The sequence below is a fragment of the Lithobates pipiens genome, unplaced genomic scaffold (genome assembly GCF_037356315.1).
Source record: "Lithobates pipiens isolate NorthernLeopardFrog02 unplaced genomic scaffold, aLitPip1_a1.2 Scaffold_60, whole genome shotgun sequence".
Classification (NCBI taxonomy): domain Eukaryota; kingdom Metazoa; phylum Chordata; class Amphibia; order Anura; family Ranidae; genus Lithobates; species Lithobates pipiens.
In genome coordinates, this window is record NW_027507882.1 from 3,099,618 (window position 1) to 3,124,103 (window position 24,486).

General features: G+C 48.6%; 1 protein-coding gene across 1 annotated transcript in view; it reads left to right on the forward strand.

Moving 5' to 3' along the window:
* Nucleotides 1–24,486, forward strand: part of LOC143958281 (adrenodoxin-like) — a 126,669-nt gene that overhangs the window by 63,753 nt on the left and 38,430 nt on the right. The window contains exon 3 of the mRNA XM_077467804.1: nucleotides 1,593–1,722. Coding sequence (XP_077323930.1) covers nucleotides 1,593–1,722 — 130 coding nt within the window. The remainder of the gene's footprint in view (nucleotides 1–1,592; nucleotides 1,723–24,486) is intronic.

Below are 24,486 nucleotides of genomic sequence, written 5' to 3' on the forward strand. Positions count from 1 at the left end.
ATGACCTTACTTGGGTTTCCCGACGGTAAATTGACCAAACCTAGGAATTTGTAATTTTTTACACTGCACTCGAATCCGAACCCTATTGAAATAAGCAGTGTCAGAATTCAGGTTGCTTGTTGCACTAGATCAGGGATCTGCAATTAGCTGACTTCCAGTTGTTGCAGAACTACAAGTCCCATAAGACACCCAGAGGCAGAGGCATGATGGGACTTGTAGTTTTGCAACAGATGGTGGTCTGCTAATTGCATATAGATGATAGATTTCAGGTTACAGAAAAGACTGCTGGGAATCCCGGGTGACATCATTGCCGTAATGTGGTCAATGACCTTACCTGGGGTTCCTGACAGTAAATTTTAACTACCAAAACCTGGGAATTTGCTATTTATCACCGTAAGTGCAACACGTACAGAACGTTGGGCAACAGACTTCACTTGAATGCGGGGATGGATTTACTTCTGGGGACATTGTTAAACTTCCTTCGATTTTTAGTTTGGCGTTCATTTTACTTTTTACTCTATATTGGAGTTGGTATGGGGGTGATAATATACCCCTGTACTCATTCTCCTGGGAGGCAGTGAATAACACATTCCCCTGATTATAAAGGGGACTTCCAGATTCCACCATAGGGCCCTTATTTTACTACTTCCATCGCTCTCTTTTTTTTGGGGGGCACATGGAGGTGGGGAAGAGGCCCTTGTCCCCCAACATTAGGACAATGGTGCTTTGCAAGGGGAAAGGGTGGGTGGACTTTGCGAACACTGGGAATCCATTCACCTAAGAATGAGTAATCAAGAGAGGAGGACAACAAATGGGTAATTACAATATGTGGGCAACAAATGGGCAATTACAATATGTGGACAACAAATTGGCAATTACAATATGTGGGCAACAAATGGGCCATTGCATTATGTGGGCAAAAAAGGGGCAATTACAATATGTGGTCAACAAATGGGTAATTACAATACCCCTCTTTAGTAAGTGCCTGGGTTTGGGGGCATTGCGTCAGAGCTCTACTTTAAGCTAATAGCCTTGCATAGCAGTGTACAGCTGTCTTCACCCATCTATGCATATGAGTGGCTATATAGAGCTGCAGGAATTGTACAATGTGGTATTTAAAAAAATGCATCAGGCCACTGGTGGCCCAACCGCCGTGTTTGAACAAATAGTTGACTTGCAGCAAAAGGCCTACAGGACATGATGGCACTTGTGGCTTCACTACAACGATGAGGTCACAGGTTGCACATCCTGGCCCTTGGGACACTTTTCCCCCAACTAACACCAATGATGGAGCACTATTCCTCCCACTGAAACCATCGATGTCAATCCGATATTGATAGGGTTCATTGATGGGGCATTATTCCTTTCACTCATACCAACAGTAAGGCACTATTCCTCCAACTAAAACCAATGTTGGGGCATTGTTTATGCCCAATGGCCACAGTCTGGACCCCTTAAAGCCTGAAGGACAGTGAACTGGCTCTTTGTTTAGAAATCTTGGAGACCCTTGCTCTAGAACACGTATTGTATTATTTTATTGTATTTAATTACCAATTTATTAAATAGTGATGATTCCTGCTCTGTTCCATAAGGGGCCTGCGAAGCAACTCTCGCCTGTTCTACTTGTCACTTGATATTCGACCAGAAGAATTTTGACCAGTTGGGTCCCATATCAGATGAGGAGATGGACATGCTGGATTTAGCTTTTGGACTGACAGACAGGTAACTATCTGCACCACTTCTGTTATTTTCCTTTTCAGACCCTTAAGTGGAGGCTTAAGTAGGCTTAGCGTATTTGACATCTTGGTGCGTTAAAACCCCCAACTCTATAATTTTCAGTTGTAATTATAAGATTAAACAAATAGGGGCCAGAAAAAAATGTGGACAGCGAATATTGTAATGTCTCTTTACATTGGTGGTCATTAAAGTGGCAGATCACATTTGTGGTCAGTGGAGTAGAGCCCCTTATATTGGTGGTCATTGGAAAAGAACAGCCCTATGTTGGTGATCAGTGAAGAAGGGTCCACTTATTAGTGGTCAGTGGAAACATGCCTCCTTCATTGGTGGTAAGTGGACAAGGACCCCATTACATTGTGGGTCAGTCTTTAAAGTGCCAGATTACATTTGAGGTCAGTGGAGAAGGGTCCTCTTTATTGGTGGTCAGTGAAGAAAGATCCCTCTTACACCGGTGGTCAGTGCAGAAGTGCCCTCTTATATTTGTGCTTAATGGAGGAGGGTCTCCTTAAGGTCAGTAGACAAGAATCCCCCTATACTGGTAGTCATGAGTATAGGGCCCACTTATATTGGCGATCAATAGAAAAGTGCCCCCTTACATTGGGTGGGGTCAGTGGTAAAATGCTTCCTTCATTGGTAGTCATTGGGAAAAGGCTTTATTATATTGGTGGTAAGTGATGAAGTGACTCCTTTGTTGGTGGTCAGCAGAGACATGATCCGTTACATTGGTGGTAAGTGGAGAAGAATCCCCTAAGTTGGTGATACGTGAGGAAGGATCCCCACTACATTGGTAGTCATAGGAGCAGGGTCCCCTTACATTGGTGGTCAGTGTAGAAGTGTCCTCTTACATTTGTGCTCAGAGGAGGGGGGCCCTCCTACTTTTATGGTCAGTGGAGAAGAATACCCCTATACTGGTGGTCATTGGTGAAGGGCCCCCTTACATTGGTGGCCAATAGAAAAAAAGATCCCCTTACATGAGGGAGGGGGGGGGGGGAGCAGTCAGTAGTGAAATGTCTTCTACATTGGTGGTCATTGGAAAAAAGTTCTGGTTACAGCCAAGACTAGGTTGAAATAATACTTACAGCCGTCAAATAACAGTTTAGACCCCTTTCACACTGACCATTAGAGCTACAGCGCCACCCATTTTTGTGGCACCTTAGCACTGTGTAAGGTGACGCTTTTCGGCCGCTAGCGGGGAGCTTTTTACCCCAAGAAAATAGTACAAATTCCCATTTTGCGTCGCTTCTGAATCGCTTTTCAGGCGTTTTGGAAGCGATGCCCATTCAGTGCAATGGGCAGGAGCGTTTTGGGAGTTCTATTTACAGCGCTTCCAACCTGCCCCAAAGATGCTGCTTGCAGGACTTTTCCTACCCTGTTTCCCAGAAAATAAGAGCTAGCGTGATTGTCGGTGATGGCTGCAATATAAGCCCTACTCCCCAAATAAGCCCTACCCTGTTTCCGCAAAAATAAGCCCTACCCTGAAAATAAGACCTACAAGGACTTTAACTAGGGCTTATTTGGGGGGTAGGGCTTATATTGCAGCCATCACCGAAAATCATGCTAGCTCTTATTTTCGGAGAAACAGGGTAATATCCCGCAAGCGCACCGCCTCAGTGAGAAAGCACTCATTGCACTGAATGGGACGCGCTTTTAAGGCACTATTTCTAGCACTAAAATGCCTGAAAATTCTGTCAGTGTGAAAGGGGTCTTAGTAATGACCAGTGAATGGTAAAAATATACACAGTAACAAAATGAGTCTCTTGAAGAAGCTATTGGTGGATATAAGGAATATTTCTGCTTAAAGAGGGACCCCGGGCCGGCTTATAATTCCTTTGATCCTAATGAGAGATAATGTACTATATATACCAGTAACGTGTCTCCTTTAAGAGTAATAGACAGCAATGTTCTAAATGCAAGGCCTTGCACTGTCTTCACCAGCAGTTGGAGCTCATAGAACAAGAATTTCTTAACCACTTCAGCCCCGGAAGGATTTTCCCCCTTAATGACCAAGCCATTTTTTGCGATACGGCACTCCATCACTTTAACTGACAATTGTGCGGTGGTGTGTACCAAAACAAAATTGATGTCCTTTTTTCCCATAAATAGAGCTTTTTGGTGGTATTTGGTCACCTCTGCAGTTTTTATTTTTTGCACTATAAAAAAAAAAAAAAAAAAAAATGAAAATAAAAAATAATATTTTTTACCTTTTTGCTATAATAGCCCAAAAAAGTAAAAAAAAAATGTCTTCATCAGTTTAGGCCCATATGCATTCTTCTACATATTTATGGTAAAAAATTTTTTAAATAAATTGCGATAAGCACATATTGATTGGTTTGTGTGAGAGTTATAGCGTCTACAAAATAGGGGATAGATTTATGGCATTTTTTTCTAGTAATGGCGGTGATCATCCATTTTTAGCGAGACTGCGACATTGCGGTGGACAGATCGGACACCTTTGACATTTGTTTGGGACCAGTGACATGTATACAGTGATCAGTGCTATAAAAATGCACGGATTACTGTATAAATGTCCCTGGCAGGCAAGGGGTTAATACCAGTGGTGATCAAGGGGTTAAGTGTATCCTAGGGAGTTTCTAACTGTGGGGGGAGGGGACTCACTGGGAATACAGAGAGATCGCTGTTCCTAATCACTAGGAACAGACGATCACACTGTACTCCCCTGACAGAACAGGGATCTGCTTTGTTTACATTGGCCTCTGGCTCCACGCGCACGCCCGTTGTATCTATTACATGTGCATGTACTTTACCGGCAAGTTCCTTCTCACCGATCCTGATATCGTTCAGCAGCCTCCCGAAGGACGCTCAAACGATTCTCCTTGCTGCAGATGGACAGAGATGGCGATCAGTCTGCTGACTCAGTGAACCGACCGGCTCTGTGGTGTTCAGTGCTGCTGCAGAGCGTCCTTCTGGAAGCAGGCGACGTCCTGACCCACTGGGAGTGGAGCTTTAAGCTGTGCACCGTGTGGTAAGCCGTGGTCTCCTCCCACAGTGGCGGGGTGGTGCTCACACAATGGGATCCAGGAAGCAAGAGACCCTGGGCCTGGTTAGGAGATCCCTTTATAGTCTCTCCCACAATTCTCCCCTAGAGCAGATGGCTTGCTGGGATGTGTGGCCCATGGTCAATTCTAAAGATCTGGTTTGGAATGTCTGTTCAGAAAACGATGTCAGTAATCTAAGCCCAGCACTAGGGGGATACAGAACAGTCTTGGACAGCAGGAGACAAGTCTGCAAAATCAGCTGGTGTAGTTGGCTCCCGGCTACACTTACATTAGTGGTCAGTGGGAAGAATGTTCCTTACATTGGTGATCATTGGGAAGAATGTTCCTTACATTGGTGATCAGCGAGAAAAATGTTCCTTACATTGGTGATCAGTGGGAAGGAGGAGGAGGACACACCCAAGGAGCTCTCTGAGAACCACACCTTTTTTTCAAGCCTGGGCTTTGCCTGCTAGCTCAGCCCAGGAATAATGCCTGATCCTGGGGGAGGCCCTGGGATGGATTCCCCTGATGATACGGGGCCTAGTGAGGAGGAGGAGGTGGAGGATCTGTCTGTGGGTCCAGGCCCTGCTGAGAACGTGGATGCCTACAGACAGAAGATTGTTGACCGTTTTCGGGCAATCGGAAGGGCTGAGGAGAAACTTAAATCTTTAAAAGCTGAACATAAAAACTTCAAGACCAAGTATTTCCAGGCCTGGAGTAAAAACCGTTTGGCCATGAAGCCAGAGTTGCAGCAAATGGAGGAGAAAGTAAAGAAACAATCTTTATTTTTGAATAAACTGAAGGACAGAAGCGGAGCTTTTGCTGAAAAGTTTAAAAATGAGAGGAGATTTTCCAGCCAGGCATCGGTGAGTTCTGTGGATCAGCAGGTAACAGACAACCCGGCTTCATCTGTCTCTGCACCTCTCCCCCCATGTCAGGCTGGGGAATCGCCAGCGGCAACCAGCCAGGGGGTTGAGAATGAACATGGCACCCTACAGTTCATCCAGCAGATGGAGTCACCCCTGAGGGCAGACAGGTCTGTTGGTGAGCCATCGGAGGTCCCTGAGGATGAGCGGAGGGATTGCAGACCGGCAGAGCCAGCACTGGTGGAGGGATCCCAGTGCGCTGTACTGCCTCCATCCAACGTGTCTGCCCCACCTGCTGTAGTGGATGATGTCCCGGCTGAGGAACAGAGAGGGAAGGCAATCTGCAAACAGCTGCCTGCTACAGGGAAACCCTCTGCAGACGTGGAGGGAGAGCCCCTGGCAGAGGTGTCATCAGCCCACCAGAGCAATGTGGATGGATCTCCATCATGCACCCCACGCCTGGATTTTGCGGATAATGCTGAGACTTGTAGTTCCACAAGCAAGATGGCTGCCAGCTCCAGAGAGACTGTTTCTCCTTCACCTGGGCTGATTGATGCAGGTGGGGGAGGGGTTCAGCACAGTGCAGCATGTGAAGTGGAGACAGCCATGGAAGTCTCCTGCAGTGATTCACCTGTTGCTGTATTAGGACAACATTCACCCGGCTCAGCTGATGGTCCTGTCCTGATGGAGGAGAAGAGTCGGCCTGGAGGTGAAGTGTGTATGGGGACAGCAGTGACTGAGGACACGGCAGGAACTATGAATGTGACAGGAAATAATGACAGTAATAATATTGATAAGGCAGTGAATGTGGTGGGTGGTGGTGGTGATGGTGGAGGGGTTAATATTGCTGACCAAGATAAAAATGACATTTCTCTTTCTGCTCAGCAGAAGAAAGACTCATCGATTGTACAGACCAAATCTGTACAATCGATATCTGCTAGAAATGTGTCAGAAGGCTCCAAACAAACAAATGTCTCTTCTGCTGGGAGGAATATGGGGAGTTATGCATCTGTTGTGGGGAGTCGCACCAAGGAGGGTGGGGGGAATGCTGTAAATATTGGTGGTCACAATATAGGGGGGTTTGGTGGTGGGATTGGTGGTGGGTATAGGAGGAGGAATGTGGTTCAGTTCAAGTGGGAGGGGGAGGGGACCCCACCAGTGAGGGGGAGGGTGGCTGAGTTGATTTTGGAAATGGGGTTTAAAGCTGTGGATATTTTTGCTTTAATTTGCCCAGTGGGAAGTTATGAATTTGATTTGTCTTTTGTAAAACCTGAGGGGTTGGATTTATTTTGGGAGCGACATAGGAGGTGCCAGGGCCTTCCGCAGTGGAGTGGTTTGGTGCCAAAAGTGATTTCCAGGCAGCCTCTGATAAAATCGGTGACCATCCTGGTGCGTAACGAATCAATACCAGAGGCTGATTTGATAGTATGGCTACGCCGATATGGTGAGGTCCTCACTCCACTGCGGAAGGTCCTGGATGAACATGGGATATGGACAGGGGCCTGGACGGTGTCACTAAAACTGGGGGTGCTGGGCAATGTAGTCCAACATCTGCCCTGCTCAGCTTTCCTGGGAAGAGATCGGCTGACTATATTTTACCAGGGACAGCCCAAAGTCTGCAATAAATGTGGTGAAAAGGGCCATTTTGCCTCTACCTGCATGCGTAAAAAGTGTTCGCTATGCCAGGGTCTGGACCATTTGGCAAAGGATTGTACCCAAATTCGGTGCAATCTGTGCCAACAGCTTGGCCATCCTTACAGTAAGTGTCCAGAGGCTTTACATAACCTGCCAGGATTGGGGGCTGAGCTGCAGAGGCTGGATAAGGAGGATGAGGCCGTTGTAACTGTTGTTGTCCCTCCTGTGTCTGTTCCATCTGTTTCAGGTTCTGTTTCCCCTGGTAATGTTGTCCCTGAGTCTGTCCCTCCTGTGTCTGTTCCATCTGTTTCAGGTTCTGTTTCCCCTGGTAATGTGGTCCCTGAGTCTGTCCCTCCTGTGTCAGTTCCATCTGTTGCTTCAGATTCTTTCCCCTCTAGTGATGTGGTCCCTAAGTCTGTCCCCCATGTGGTGGTCCCTATTCCTGCTGTACGTAGGTCCTCCAGACTAGCGGAAGCTGCTGGGGGGGCAGGTTTAGCGGATCTTCCTTCTCAGCCTCCAGTCCCTGTCCCTCGGCAACGCAAACGTGGTCAGGGGAATGTGGGGGTGCTGGATGGGGGTGGGGCTGATGGAAGGGTGTCCATATCCCATGTCTCACCCTCTGTTGAGGGGGATTCAGATGATGAGGGGTGGGAGACATTTAGGAGGAAGAAAAAGAAAAAGAAGAAGAGGAAGACAAATAAAGTAGTTATTTCTTCCTCAGAGTCGGACCCAGGAGGGGTTCCTCCTGGTAACCCTTTTTCAGTTTTGTCAGGTGATGGGATGTCTGATTTATCTTTTTCTTTATCATCCATGGATGAGGGGGAGTCACATAGTTTGAAGAGAGCTGTTTCTGGTGATGAGAGTGTGGCAAAGGTTAAGAAACGACTACCCCAATCATCCTGATGGCAGTTCCCACTCCGATAAAGGTGGCGACCATTAATGTCGCCAGCATGAAATCTGCAAGAGCTCGTGATATTGCCTTATTTTTGCTCAGCGAGTTTGATGCCGAGATTTTATTTTTGCAAGAGACCTGGCTCAATACTTTGGCCGATGTCCATCTAGCAAAAAGGGAGTGGAGATGCGGTCCCTCCTTTTGGTCTCTTGCGGCAGAGCCCTGCAGCGGAGTTGCGGTCCTTTTTAAAACCGATATGGTAACGTGCCGGCGGGTAATTGAGGTAGAGATTGGGAGATGCATGGTCTTGGACGTCTCTGTTAGGGGGCAGGACTTGCGCCTGATTAATATCTATGGACCGCAGTCAAGATGGGGCAGGAAATGCCTCCTCACAGAGATCAAGCCCTTCCTTTTTACGTCCCAGCAGGTTGTCTTTGGAGGTGATTTTAACACCATAATTAGGCCTGAAGACAGGAGAGGCTCCATAGACAGGCTGGCGTACGATAGCGTTTTTCTTAGAGATATGGTGAGACAAGCAGGCCTGGTAGATGTGCATATTAAGCACTGCCCTGGCAGCACGGGATTCACATTTCAGAGAGGGAATAGTCAGAGTAGGATAGATAGGTTTTTTTTAAAAGAGAACTCTGCTTTCTCGGCTCCTGAGTTGAGGGCGGTGGAGTTCTCTGACCACTGTATGCTGTCTGTGACTCTGAATGCCTCGGACACTCCACCCAGGGGAAGGGGTACCTGGAAACTGAATTTGGCTCTCCTGGAAGACGTAGAGGTAAGACAATCCTTTGAGGATTTTTTCCAGGCACAGGTTTCTATTCTGGACTTTTGCAGCACTAAGTCAGAGTGGTGGGAACTTGTGAAACAAAGGGCGATTGGACTTTTCAAGGCCATAAGTAAGAAGAAGCAGCTTGGTATGTACATTGCCTACCAGCATTTGCGGAGGAAGCTTGATCGTCTTGTCTCGTATAGAGGAGATCCAGGGGAGATCTCTGAGGTGAAGTTTCTTCTTAGAAAGTGTCAATACGACCGGCATGCCTCCTTGGTTCTGGAGAGGGATTATGGAAAATATCACTCGCCTGATCCTTACCAGAACTGTAAGCAAGGCATAGCAGTTAAGACGGTCATAGGCCTGAGGGATAGTACGGGTTCCCTGGTGAAGTCCAGATCAGGGATCCTGGAGATCTTCAGATCATATTATGCAGACCTTCTGGGAAGAAAGGACCTTTGTCGGGACAAGATGGAAAGCTTTCTGGATTCTACTCCAGGATTGGGAAATGGTACATTGCCTTTGATGGATTTGACAGAACCAATTTCAGTGGATGAGGTAGTTCATGCTATAGAGAAGCTGGCTACCAAAAAATCGCCTGGGCCAGATGGGTTGACAGCTGAATTCTACAAGTGTTTTAAGTCCATTCTGGCTCCCTTTTTAGCGGAGGTTTATAACAGCTGTCTAGAAGAGGGTTCGCTCCCTCCCTCCATGAGGCAATCAGCTGTGATTCTTCTGTCAAAAGGTAAAGACCCCTCAATGATTGAGAACTGGCGCCCCATCAGTCTTCTCAATGTTGATAGAAAGATCTTGGCGAAGATTCTTTTTTGGCGCTTGTCGTCAGTGGCAGGCGATTTGTTGTCCAGTCATCAGCACTGCTCGGTCCAAGGTAGAAGTACCTTTTCAGCGGTTTTAGCTGTCCGGGAGGCTTTGGAGCGATGCAGGGCTGCTGGATGGAGAAAGTACTTGCTGGCATTGGATCAGGCAAAGGCTTTTGATAGAGTCAATCACGAGTACCTGTATTTGCTACTTGGTAGATACGGCCTGCAGGGGAGGTTTATAGATTGGCTGAAGACATTATATAAAGGGGCTGAGAGCTTCCCACTGGTTAATGGTTGGGTTGGATGGCCTTTTGAGGTTGGCTCTGGTGTGCGTCAGGGATGTCCTCTGAGCCCCCTGTTATATGTATTCGCAATCGACCCCTTCATAAGAAGGCTAGAGAGTGGATCTTTGTGTGGAGTGCCTTTGGGCATTGCTGGTGTGCCACCTTTGAAGGTCGTGGCCTATGCCGATGATGTATCTGTTATTGTCTCTGGAACGGAGGAGGAGCAAGAGGTGGTCTCTATGATAGAGCAGTACACGGAGGCTTCTGGTTCTAAAGTCAACCATGAAAAGAGTGAAGTTTTCTGGATGGGTGATGAAGGTGAAAGCTTCGAACTTCCGGATGCCTTCCCAGAGCCCCAGCAGGAAATTAAAGTGTTGGGCATCAAATTTGGTCCTGGTGACTATGGTCATCGAAATTGGGAAAGCAGGTTAGTGTGTGCCAATGCCAAAGTAGCAAGCTGGAAGAAATGGAAGCTTTCATTGAGGGAGAGGGTTCACTTGATCAAAACGTACCTGGTCCCAATTTTTTTATATGTCAGCTTCGTCTGTATCTTGCCAGTATCTCTCTATGCAAGGGTGTACAGCTGCTTTTTCCAACTGTTATGGGGAAGTAGGCTGAACCTGATCAAACGCAATGTAACTTACCTGTCTAGGCGGGAGGGTGGCCTAGGAATGGTCAACCCAATAGTTTTCTTTTCTCTGCTGTTTTTAAAGTATAATCTTGGTAACATGCTAGCAGAGAACCCGCCGGGATGGGTGGGTATTTTTCAATCTTGTTTTAGGCCTTTTCTGCGATGCTGGGAAGATGGCAGGCCAGTGAAAAGTCTGAGAGTCCGACATGGCAAGCTCCCGGCTTATGTTGCCCCGTGTCTGAAAATACTTCGGCAGTGGCAGGTGACAGTGGAGGATATCAAGTCCCTCCCCAGAAAGCTTCTGGAGAAGAGGATTTTGGGCTCTGCTTTCAGTGTGTCACTGGCCTTAAGGGATTGCCCAGGCTCTGTAATGAGGGAGGGGTTGCGTTTAATCAATTTAGAAAGAATCCCCTTGAAGTTTAGGGATCAAGCCTGGCTCGCCTTCCATGGAAGGCTCTATGTGAGAGGGAACTTGAAGCATCGCCCTGTGGATGATCGGGATTGTCCTAGAGCGGAGTGTGTTGGTAAAGTGGAGTCTATGGACCACTTTTTGCTCCAGTGTCCCTTTAACATAGAGGTGTATAAAAGGGTGGGGAGGGCTCTAGGCATCCCCTTTTTCTATCGCATGAGTTATGCGGAGTGGGTGTATGGGGCATTCCCGACTCACTGGGATTTTGATTTGGATACACTGTTTTTAGTTAGTATAGTTGTCCGTTACTTCACATGGAATGCACGGTGCCAGATTACCCTGCGGAAGAAAGTCCTCTCTGTTGAGGTGGTTGTGCACGATATTCTGGGTGAGGTTGGGAAAATTCAGGGTCTTGAGAAGGGCAGGGAGCCTCGGGCAGTCTGGATAAGGGCGTGGAGGAATATCAGACCTGCCTTTGGTGAACTGCCCATCTCTGGGTGAGGAGCTCTTTTCTTTTTCTGGTTCTTTCACTCCCTTAGCTTTTGTTGGTTAGTATCTTCTTTTTGAAGAAGGGCTGCATGCATAATAGGTGCGGGATTGTTTCTTAACCTCACAAGTTTGATGTCTGGTGTAATGGTGTGAGTCGTAATAGGATTTATGTTATTGCTGTAAAGTATTTTTTTTTTTTTGGTTTGAGAGCAGTTTTGCTATATTTATTTTAATTTATGTAAATATGTATATATTTATGTATATTTATATATTGTGATTTTATGCTTAATGATTGCAAGACTTTTAATAAAGAAAAATTGGGAAGAATGTTCCTTACATTGGTGATCAGTGGGAAGAATGTTCCTTATATTGGTGAACAGTGGGAAGAATGTTCCTTACATTGGTGATCAGTGGGAAGAATGTTCCTTACATTGGTGATCAGTGGGAAGAATGTTCCTTACATTGGTGATCAGTGGGAAGAATGTTCCTTACATCGGTGATCAGTGAGAAGAATGTTGCTTACATTAGTGATCAGTGGGAAGAATGCTCCTTACATTGGTGGCCAGTGGGAAGGAGGAGGAGACACACCCAAGGAGCTCTCTGAGAACCACCCTTTTTTCAAGCCTGGGCCTTGCCTGCTAGCTCGGCCCAGGAATAATGCCTGATCCTGGGGGTGGCCCTGGGAGGGATTCCCCTGATGATACGGGGCCTAGTGAGGAGGAGGAGGAGGAGGAGGTGGAGGATCTGACTGTGGGTCCAGGCCCTGCTGAGAATGTGGATGTCTACAGACAGAAGATTGTTGACCGTTTTCGGGCAATCGGAAGTAGTGATGGACGAACTTCTGACGGGACGTTTCGCGAACGTGGCCGATAGTTCGCGAAACGGAAAGTTCGCGGCGGGCCCCATTGACTTCAATGGGAGGCGAACTTCGCAAACCTTTAGGTCAAATTTGCAGCCACAAAATACTTATTAGCTGGGCAAACATAGTCCCACCACATGGCCAATGACATAATACATGTATGAGGTGAATTTGGGATCGATAACTACAAGCATTCTTTTTTTATATGGGAAATTGTTCTGACAACTCAGGACTGTGGAGCGCATGAAGGCAATGGAGGAGACGGAAGGTCAGGGACCAGAGTAGGCAAAGAAGAGGGTGCAGGAGATGATCACCAGCAGCGTGACATACAGCAATGACACCTGCACCGTGATAGAGTCATCTGACAGCAGCACCGTGATACAGAGCACTGACATCAGCAGCGTGACATACAGCAATGACACCTGCACCGTGATAGAGTCATCTGACAACAGCACCGTGATAGAGAGCACTGACATCAGCAGCGTGACATAAAGCACTGACATCAGCACCGTGATATACAGCACTGACAGCAGCACCGTGATAGAGAGCACTGACATCAGAAGCGTGACATTAAGCACTGACATCAGCACCGTGATATACAGTACTGACAGCAGCAGCGTGATAGAGAGCACTGACATCAGAAGCGTGACATTAAGCACTGACATCAGCACCGTGATATACAGCACTGACAGCAGCAGCGTGACATTAAGCACTCACACCAGCACCGTGATATACAGCACTGACAGCAGCACCGTAAGCAGCCCCAGGAGTAAGTCAGCACAGCACAGGGATGGTGTGATCCCCTCATAATAAGCAGGCCCAGGAGAAACTCAGCACAGCACAGGGATGGTGTGATCCCCTCATAATAAGAACCCCCAGGAGGAAGTCAGCACAGCACAGGGATGGTGTGATCCCCTCATAATAAGCAGGCCCAGGAGAAACTCAGCACAGCACAGGGATGGTGTGATCCCCTCATAATAAGAACCCCCAGGAGTAAGTCAGCACAGCACAGGGATGGTGTGATCCCCTCATAATAAGAACCCCCCAGGAGGAAGTCAGCACAGCACAGGGATGGTGTGATCCCCTCATAAGCAGCCCCAGTAGAAATATGACACCGCTCAACCTCTTCAAAGAGGAGGGTAGGGGCATATAGTACGGTGTGCTTTTTTGGGACAAGGAAGTGAGCCAAATGAAGAAAGAAGGTCTGTGTGCTTGATTAAAAAAATTGTTTATAGACATATACATGGTCTACTGGTCACATGTGTTGAATTCCTCCGAGATCCATGCCTCATTCATTTTTAGAAATGTGAGGTAGTTAACACTGTCGTGAGCTAGGCGAGTACGCTTATCGGTCACGATCCCCCCTGCTGCGCTGAACGTCCTTTCGGACAGGACACTGGATGAGGGGCAAGCCAACAGTTCCATTGCAAATTGGGCAAGCTCTGGCCAGAGGTCAAGCCTGCCCACCCAGTAGTCCAGGGGTTCATCACTCCTCAGAGCGTCCACATCGGCCGTTAACCCAATGTAGTCGGACACCTGATGGTCTAGGCGTTCCCTGATGCTTGATCCGGATGACACCTGTCGATGGGTCAGCTGAAAGAATTACATCATATCCGAAGTCACCAACACATCTTCAAACCGGCCTCTTCTTGCAGGCGCTGTTGGATTGGTACCCGCAAATCCTTCTCTGGGAGTGGGAATTGCTCCTCTGCCAGTGCACGCATAAGCAGAATGCAGCATTTCTCGAAGCAAGGCCTGGAAGTGCTGCATTCTGACAGCCCTCTGCGACGGCGGTAACATTTCCGCCATTTTGTGTTTGTACCGGGGGTCTAAGTACGTTGCCATCCAGTACTGGTCCTTGACCCTTATGCTTTTTATACGGGGGTCCCTATTAAAACACTGGAGCATGAAGGCCCCCATTTGCACTAAAGTGGAAGCGGTGTGGTGGCCTGGCTCCTGCTCATCATCCAGGATAATGTCGTCCTCTTCATTCTCCTCTCCCCATCCACGCACAACAGGGATCCCAGAAAGGTTTAAAGCATGCTCTTCTTGCTCCTCCTCATCCGCCCCGGCACCATCCTCCTCTGACTCCTCTTCAGACTCCTGTTGTTGACTTGTCTCAGATAGAGTAGCCCCCCCTGGGAATTCATCCAGCATTGCGACTTCCTCATCTTCCCGCACCTGCTCCTCCACAGCCTGATCAATGACACGACGCAATGCACGCTCCATAAAGAAGGCATAAGGTACCATGTCACAGATGGCGCCATGGCTGCGACTGACCAGTTTGGTGATCTCCTCAAATGGCCGCAGAAGTCTGCATGCGTCGCGCATGAGCAGCCACTGGCGCGGTGAAAAAAAACCCAGCTCCCCAGAACTGTTTCTGCCGCAGAGTTCATACAGGTAGACGTTAACTGCATGTTTCTGCTGGAGCAGCCTATCAAGCATATAGAAGGTTGAGTTCCATCGCGTCGGGCAATCGCAAATAAGACGTCTGACCGGCAGATTGTGTCGTCGCTGAATGTCAGCAAGGCGAGCCATGGCCGTGTAAGATCTTCTGAAATGGGCCGAGATTTTCCTTGCCTGCCGCAAGATGTCCTGGACCCCAGGGTATTTGACAACGAATCGCTGCACGACCAAGTTTAAGACGTGTGCCATGCATGGCACGTGCGTGATTTTGCCCTGTTTCAATGCGCTAAGCAGATTGGCACCGTTGTCACACACCACTTTACCAACTGTCAAATTGAGCGGTGTTAGCCACTGATCTGCCTGTGAACGCAAAGCTGAAAGGAGTGCCGGGCCAGTGTGGCTCTTGGCTTCCAGGCACAACAGACGCAGCACGGCATGGCAACGTCTCACCTGGCATGTGGAATAGGTTCTGGGGAGCTTGGGCGGTGCAGCGGAAGAGACGCTAGCAGCAGAAAAGGAGGAGGCAGCTGAGGAGGAGAGGGAGGAGGATGGAGTAGGAGGAGGAGGAGAAGAAGAGTCAGGCCTGCATGCAATCCGTGGCGGTAAAACCAAATCTACACGGGTGCCACGGGTTACATGCTTGACGGCCGTCAGAAGGTTCACCCAGTGGGCAGTAAAAGTGATATACCTTCCCTGCCCGTGTTTGCTAGACCACGTGTCTGTGGTCAGATGTATCTTGGCACCGACACTGTGTGTCAGAGATACATTCACTTGCCGCTGAACATGGCCATATAGCTCTGGGATGCCCTTCTCAGAGAAATACTTCCTTCCTGGGACCTTCCATTGTGGTGTTCCAATGGCCACAAATTTGCGAAAGGCCTCCGAGTCCACCAGTTTATATGGCAGTAGTTGGCGGGCTATGAGTTCTGACAAGCCAGCCGTCAATCGTTGGGCAAGAGGGTTATCTGGCGTCATTATTTTTTTACGCTCGAACATTAGGCCCACGGAAGCCTGCCTTTTTGCAGAAAAATGTGAGCTTGGCGTGATGGAAGGTGGAGTGGAGGACAATTGTGAGGAGAGAGGAGAAGGAGAAGTAGAAGACGAGGCTGGACGGTGAGAGCCTGCAGTGTGGCTTTGTGTGTTCCGTTGCTCCCACTGGGCTCGGTGATAGCTGCCCATGTGCCTTCTTAAGGCGGTCGTCCCTAGGTGAGTGTTGGGCTTACTGCGACTAATGCGTTGACTGCAAAGATTGCAGATGGCGACGCTATTGTCAGCAGCGGACACATTAAAAAAAGCCCACACTGCGGAGCCATGTGCCGGTGTCCTGGGAGTGCCAGATGTGAGCGTACATGGTCGATGACTCGCTCCTGATACATTTGCAGTCTGCTTTGTCCCTCCTGTGCAATATAAGTTATTCCTGCTTCTCCTCCCTATCTGCTGGTCCATATCTCCCTCTGAACTCCCCTCCTCTTCCTCTCTTGTGGGCACCCACGTGACATCACTAGACACGTCATCATCAACGTCACCTTCCCCACCGCTATAAGTAGAGATCTCGGAGTAGGCAGCAACACCGGGGACCAACCTCCTCCTTAGGCTGATCTGGGTACTGTCGTCAGACTGCTGAGTAGCGGTTGTTGCTACCTCCTCTTCCTGATCCAATACCAAGAGTGGCTGCGCATCAGAAATGTCCTCTTGATATGGATCGGAAAATAATTCCTGTGACTCAAGCGGAAGGTATGTGGTGGTGGTGGTGGTGTTGTTGGTGGTAGTGTCTTTGGGGGTGCACATAGCAGAGAGTGAAGAAGAGGGTGCAGATCGAGAGGATGAGGAGGGTGCAGAAGAGTAAGGCTGAGTGAGCCACTCTACCAAGTCTGGTGCGTCCTTTAAAGTAATTGAACGCACGTTCTGCAACTTCCCACTTTGGCTCAAGGCTGGTGCTCCTGCCCTACCCCTACCACCCCTGCGGAAGGGCCTGCCTCTTCCTCTGCCTGTCATTTTTTAAATCACCCTGTGACAAAACTCTTAGTCCCTATACCGATGAAGGACTGCTGCAGTATAGGGCAGCGGTCAGCAGTGGTGCACCTCAACCCTATCTATTGTGGACCGATAGCGGTCCTTACAGAACAGCAGACTGTACCGCACTCAACCCTATGTACTGTAGCACCCTTCACCAAGTTACCAGTCCTTATAAGGACCTTTGTGGACCAAGTAGGTTGTGTGTGACTGATTAGCAGACTGTACGTCAGTCCCTATACTGCTGAAGGACTGCTGCAGTATAGGGCAGCGGTCAGCAGTGGTGCACCTCAACCCTATCTATTGTGGACCGATAGCGGTCCTTACAGAACAGCAGACTGTACCGCACTCAACCCTATGTACTGTAGCACCCTTCACCAAGTTACCAGCCTTTATAAGGACCTTTGTGGACCAAGTAGGTTGTGTGTGACTGATTAGCAGACTGTACGTCAGTCCCTATACTGCTGAAGGACTGCTGCAGTATAGGGCAGCGGTCAGCAGTGGTGCACCTCAACCCTATCTATTGTGGACCGATAGCGGTCCTTACAGAACAGCAGACTGTACCGCACTCAACCCTATGTACTGTAGTACCCTTCACCAAGTTACCAGTCCTTATAAGGACCTTTGTGGACCAAGTAGGTTGTGTGTGACTGATTAGCAGACTGTACGTCAGTCCCTATACTGCTGAAGGACTGCTGCAGTATAGGGCAGCGGTCAGCAGTGGTGCACCTCAACCCTATCTATTGTGGACCGATAGTGGTCCTTACAGAACAGCAGACTGTACCGCACTCAACCCTATGTACTGTAGCACCCTTCACCAAGTTACCAGTCCTTATAAGGACCTTTGTGGACCAAGTAGGTTGTGTGTGACTGATTAGCAGACTGTACGTCAGTCCCTATACTGCTGAAGGACTGCTGCAGTATAGGGCAGCGGTCAGCAGTGGTGCACCTCAACCCTATCTATTGTGATTAGCAGACTGTACGTCAGTCCCTATACTGCTGAAGGACTGCTGCAGTATAGGGCAGCGGTCAGCAGTGGTGCACCTCAACCCTATCTATTGTGGACCGATAGCGGTCCTTACAGAACAGCAGACTGTACCACACTCAACCCTATGTACTGTAGCACCCTTCACCAAGTTACCAGTCCTTATAAGGACCTTTGTGGACCAAGTAGGTTGTGTGTGACTGATTAGCAGACTGTACGTCAGTCCCTATACTGCTGAAGGACTGCTGCAGTATAGGGCAGCGGTCAGCAGTGGTGCACCTCAACCCTATCTATTGTGGACCGATAGCGGTCCTTACAGAACAGCAGACTGTACCGCACTCAACCCTATGTACTGTAGCACCCTTCACCAAGTTACCAGTCCTTATAAGGACCTTTGTGGACCAAGTAGGTTGTGTGTGACTGATTAGCAGACTGTACGTCAGTCCCTATACTGCTGAAGGACTGCTGCAGTATAGGGCAGCGGTCAGCAGTGGTGCACCTCAACCCTATCTATTGTGGACCGATAGCGGTCCTTACAGAACAGCAGACTGTACCGCACTCAACCCTATGTACTGTAGCACCCTTCACCAAGTTACCAGTCCTTATAAGGACCTTTGTGGACCAAGTAGGTTGTGTGTGACTGATTAGCAGACTGTACGTCAGTCCCTATACTGCTGAAGGAGTGGTGCACCTCAACCCTATCTATTGTGGACCGATAGCGGTCCTTACAGAACAGCAGACTGTACCGCACTCAACCCTATGTACTGTAGCACCCTTCACCAAGTTACCAGCCTTTATAAGGACCTTTGTGGACCAAGTAGGTTGTGTGTGACTGATTAGCAGACTGTACGTCAGTCCCTATACTGCTGAAGGACTGCTGCAGTATAGGGCAGCGGTCAGCAGTGGTGCACCTCAACCCTATCTATTGTGGACCGATAGCGGTCCTTACAGAACAGCAGACTGTACCGCACTCAACCCTATGTACTGTAGCACCCTTTACCAAGTTACCAGTCCTTATAAGGACCTTTGTGGACCAAGTAGGTTGTGTGTGACTGATTAGCAGACTGTACGTCAGTCCCTATACTGCTGAAGGACTGCTGCAGTATAGGGCAGCGGTCAGCAGTGGTGCACCTCAACCCTATCTATTGTGGACCGATAGCGGTCCTTACAGAACAGCAGACTGTACCTCACTCAACCCTATGTACTGTAGTACCCTTCACCAAGTTACCAGTCCTTATAAGGACCTTTGTGGACCAAGTAGGTTGTGTGTGACTGATTAGCAGACTGTACGTCAGTCCCTATACTGCTGAAGGACTGCTGCAGTATAGGGCAGCGGTCAGCAGTGGTGCACCTCAACCCTATCTATTGTGGACCGATAGCGGTCCTTACAGAACAGCAGACTGTACCACACTCAACCCTATGTACTGTAGCACCCTTCACCAAGTTACCAGTCCTTATAAGGACCTTTGTGGACCAAGTAGGTTGTGTGTGACTGATTAGCAGACTGTACGTCAGTCCCTATACTGCTGAAGGACTGCTGCAGTATAGGGCAGCGGTCAGCAGTGGTGCACCTCAACCCTATCTATTGTGGACCGATAGCGGTCCTTACAGAACAGCAGACTGTACCGCACTCAACCCTATGTACTGTAGAACCCTTCACCAAGTTACCAGCCTTTATAAGGACCTTTGTGGACCAAGTAGGTTGTGTGTGACTGATTAGCAGACTGTACGTCAGTCCCTATACTGCTGAAGGACTGCTGCAGTATAGGGCAGCGGTCAGCAGTGGTGCACCTCAACCCTATCTATTGTGGACCGATAGCGGTCCTTACAGAACAGCAGACTGTACCGCACTCAACCCTATGTACTGTAGCACCCTTCACCAAGTTACCAGTCCTTATAAGGACCTTTGTGGACCAAGTAGGTTGTGTGTGACTGATTAGCAGACTGTACGTCAGTCCCTATACTGCTGAAGGACTGCTGCAGTATAGGGCAGCGGTCAGCAGTGGTGCACCTCAACCCTATCTATTGTGGACCGATAGCGGTCCTTACAGAACAGCAGACTGTACCTCACTCAACCCTATGTACTGTAGCACCCTTCACCAAGTTACCAGTCCTTATAAGGACCTTTGTGGACCAAGTAGGTTGTGTGTGACTGATTAGCAGAATGTACGTCAGTCCCTATACTGCTGAAGGACTGCTGCAGTATAGGGCAGCGGTCAGCAGTGGTGCACCTCAACCCTATCTATTGTGGACTGATAGCGGTCCTTACAGAACAGCAGACTGTACCACACTCAACCCTATGTACTGTAGCACCCTTCACCAAGTTACCAGTCCTTATAAGGACCTTTGTGGACCAAGTAGGTTGTGTGTGACTGATTAGCAGACTGTACGTCAGTCCCTATACTGCTGAAGGACTGCTGCAGTATAGGGCAGCGGTCAGCAGTGGTGCACCTCAACCCTATCTATTGTGGACCGATAGCGGTCCTTACAGAACAGCAGACTGTACCACACTCAACCCTATGTACTGTAGCACCCTTCACCAAGTTACCAGTCCTTATAAGGACCTTTGTGGACCAAGTAGGTTGTGTGTGACTGATTAGCAGACTGTACGTCAGTCCCTATACTGCTGAAGGACTGCTGCAGTATAGGGCAGCGGTCAGCAGTGGTGCACCTCAACCCTATCTATTGTGGACCGATAGCGGTCCTTACAGAACAGCAGACTGTACCGCACTCAACCCTATGTACTGTAGAACCCTTCACCAAGTTACCAGCCTTTATAAGGACCTTTGTGGACCAAGTAGGTTGTGTGTGACTGATTAGCAGACTGTACGTCAGTCCCTATACTGCTGAAGGACTGCTGCAGTATAGGGCAGCGGTCAGCAGTGGTGCACCTCAACCCTATCTATTGTGGACCGATAGCGGTCCTTACAGAACAGCAGACTGTACCGCACTCAACCCTATGTACTGTAGCACCCTTCACCAAGTTACCAGTCCTTATAAGGACCTTTGTGGACCAAGTAGGTTGTGTGTGACTGATTAGCAGACTGTACGTCAGTCCCTATACTGCTGAAGGACTGCTGCAGTATAGGGCAGCGGTCAGCAGTGGTGCACCTCAACCCTATCTATTGTGGACCGATAGCGGTCCTTACAGAACAGCAGACTGTACCTCACTCAACCCTATGTACTGTAGCACCCTTCACCAAGTTACCAGTCCTTATAAGGACCTTTGTGGACCAAGTAGGTTGTGTGTGACTGATTAGCAGAATGTACGTCAGTCCCTATACTGCTGAAGGACTGCTGCAGTATAGGGCAGCGGTCAGCAGTGGTGCACCTCAACCCTATCTATTGTGGACCGATAGCGGTCCTTACAGAACAGCAGACTGTACCACACTCAACCCTATGTACTGTAGCACCCTTCACCAAGTTACCAGTCCTTATAAGGACCTTTGTGGACCAAGTAGGTTGTGTGTGACTGATTAGCAGACTGTACGTCAGTCCCTATACTGCTGAAGGACTGCTGCAGTATAGGGCAGCGGTCAGCAGTGGTGCACCTCAACCCTACCTATTGTGGACCGATAGCGGTCCTTACAGAACAGCAGACTGTACCACACTCAACCCTATGTACTGTAGCACCCTTCACCAAGTTACCAGTCCTTATAAGGACCTTTGTGGACCAAGTAGGTTGTGTGTGACTGATTAGCAGACTGTACGTCAGTCCCTATACTGCTGAAGGACTGCTGCAGTATAGGGCAGCGGTCAGCAGTGGTGCACCTCAACCCTATCTATTGTGGACCGATAGCGGTCCTTACAGAACAGCAGACTGTACCTCACTCAACCCTATGTACTGTAGCACCCTACACAGACCAAGTTACCAGTCCTGATAAAGAGCTTTGTGGAACAAGTGAGTTGTGAATGATTAGCAGACTGCAGCAGAAGGGCAGCAGTCAAGTATAATATTCTTTCTATATTTGGAAGAAAGAATATTATACGTGTACAAGCCTATTACCATACCACTGATACCAGTCCTGAAAAGAACCTTTGTGGAACTAATAGTAACAGCAACTGTTTAAACTGACCCTCACTGCCTGACACACTGCTTCCTTCCTGTCCCTATACAAACTGGCAAAAAAGAGGAGACTGGAACAATTACTGGTTACTCGAATAGCTCTTTTGTGGACCTGATAGTAACAGCTAATGATGATGATGATGATGATGACTAATCTGGCTGTCCCTAAAATAGCAGCAGACACAGCGCTCTGTCCCTTTCTCTAAACTGACAAAAGACACTCAGGCTGCTGCAACAATCGGTAGCACAGCAAACCTATATACACCTAACACCTATACCAGTCCTGAAAAGAACTTTTGTGTACCAAATAGCTAGCGTTTTATCTGTCCCTGCTCCAAACAGCAACCTTTCCCTATAGTGACAGAAGAAAGAATGTAAAATGGCCGCCGGATCGGGTGTATTTATAAGTTAGGGGGAATGTCCAAGTGTCCATGTGCTGTCATGTCTCAATTGGCTGTCCTGTACCCCATGATGGATGTGTCATAAGGTCAAAGTTCCTTTACACAGTAAAAACACGGAAGTCCGCCGGGCGAACAACGGCAATAGTCCGCCGAACTGGCGGACCGCGAACAGCCGAAATTCGCCGCGAAACGACCGCTGGGCGAACTGTTCGGCCATCACTAATCGGAAGGGCTGAGGAGAAGCTTAAATGTTTAAAAGCTGAACATAAAAACTTCAGGACCAAGTATTTCCAGGCCTGGAGTAAGAACCATTTTGCCATGAAGCCAGAGTTACAGCAGCTGGAGGAGAAGGTAAAGAAACAATCTTTATTTTTGGAGAAATTGAAAGACAGAAGCGGAGCTTTTGCAGAAAAATTTAAAAACGAGAGGAGATTTTCCAGCCAGACATCGCTGAGTTCTGTGGATCAGCAGCCGCAGGTAACAGACAACCCGGCTTCATCTGTCCCTGAACCTCTCCCCCCATGTCAGGCTGAGGAATCGCCAGCGGCAACCAGTCAGGGGGTTGAGAGTCAACATGGCACCCTAAAGTTCATCCAACAGATGGAGTCACCCCTGAAGGCAGACAGGTCTGTTGATGAGCCATCGGAGGTCCCTGATGATGAGCGTAGGGATTACAGACCGGCAGAGCCAGCACTGTATTGCCTCCATTCAACATGTCTGCACCACCTGCTGTAGTGGAAGGTGTCCCAGCTGAGGAACAGAGAGGGAAGGAGATCTGCAAACAGCTGCCTGATGGAGTTTCTGCTGTGGAGAAACCTTCTGCAGACATGGCAGGAAAACCCCTGGCAGAGGTGTCATCAGCCCCCCAGAGCAATGTGGATGGATCTCCATCATATACCCCACGCCTGGATTTTGCTGGGACCTGTAGTTCCACAAGCAAGATGGCTGCCAGCTCCAGAGAGCCTGTTTCACCTTCACCTGGGCTGATTGATGCAGGTGGGGGAGGGGTTCAGCACAATGCAGCATGTGAAGTGGAGACAGCCATGGAAGTCTCCTGCAGTGATTCACCTGTTGCTGTATTAGGACAACATTCACTCGACTCAGCTGATAGTCCTGTCCTGATGGAGAAGAGTCTGCCTGGAGGTGAAGTGTGTATGGGGACAGCAGTGACTGTGGACACGGTGGGAACTATGAATGTGCCAGAAAATAATGACAGCAATTATATTGATAAGGCAGTGAATGTGGTGGTGGTGAAGGGGTTAATATTGCTGGGCAAAATAAAAATGACATTTCTCTCTCTTCTCAGCAGAGGAAAGACTCATCGATTGTGCAGACCAAATCTGTACAATCGATATCTGCTAGAAATGTGTCAGAAGGCTCAAAACACACAAATGCCTCTTCTGCTGGGAGGAATATGGGGAGTTATGCATCGGTTTTGGGGAGTCGCACCAAGGAGGGTGGGGGGAATGTTGTAAATATTAGTGGTCACAATTTGGGGAGGTTTGGTGGTGGGATGGTTGGTGGGTACAGGAGGAGAAATGTGGTTCAGTTGAAGTGGGAGGGGGAGGGGACCCCACCAGTAAGGGGGAGGGTGGCTAAGCTGGTTTTGGAAATGGGGTTTAAAGCCTTGGATATATTTGCTTTGATTTGCCCAGTGGGGAGTTATGAGTTTGATTTCTCCTTTGTAAAACCTGAGGGTCTGGATTTATTCTGGGAGCGATATAGGAGGTGCAAGGGCCTTCCGCAGTGGAGTGGTTTGGTGCCAAAGGTGATTTCCAGGCAGCCTCTGATAAAATCGGTGACGATCCTGGTGCGCAATGAATCCATACCAGAGGCTGATTTAATAGTATGGCTACGCCGTTATGGTGAGGTCCTCACTCCACTGGACGAACATGGGATATGGACAGGGGCCTGGACAGTGTCATTAAAATTGGGGACGCTGGGAAATGTAGTACAACATCTGCCCTGCTCAGCTTTTCTGGGAAGAGATCGGCTGACTATATTCTACCAGGGTCAGCCCAAAGCTTGTAATAAATGTGGTGAAAAAGGCCATTTTGCATCTACCTGCACCAGTAAAAAGTGTCCAAGATCTGGACGATTTGGCAAAGGATTGTACCCAAATTCGGTGCAATTTGTGCCAAAAGCTCGGTCATCCTTACAGTAAGTGCCCAGAGGCTTTACATAATTTACCAGGATTGGAGGCTGAGTGGCAGAGGCT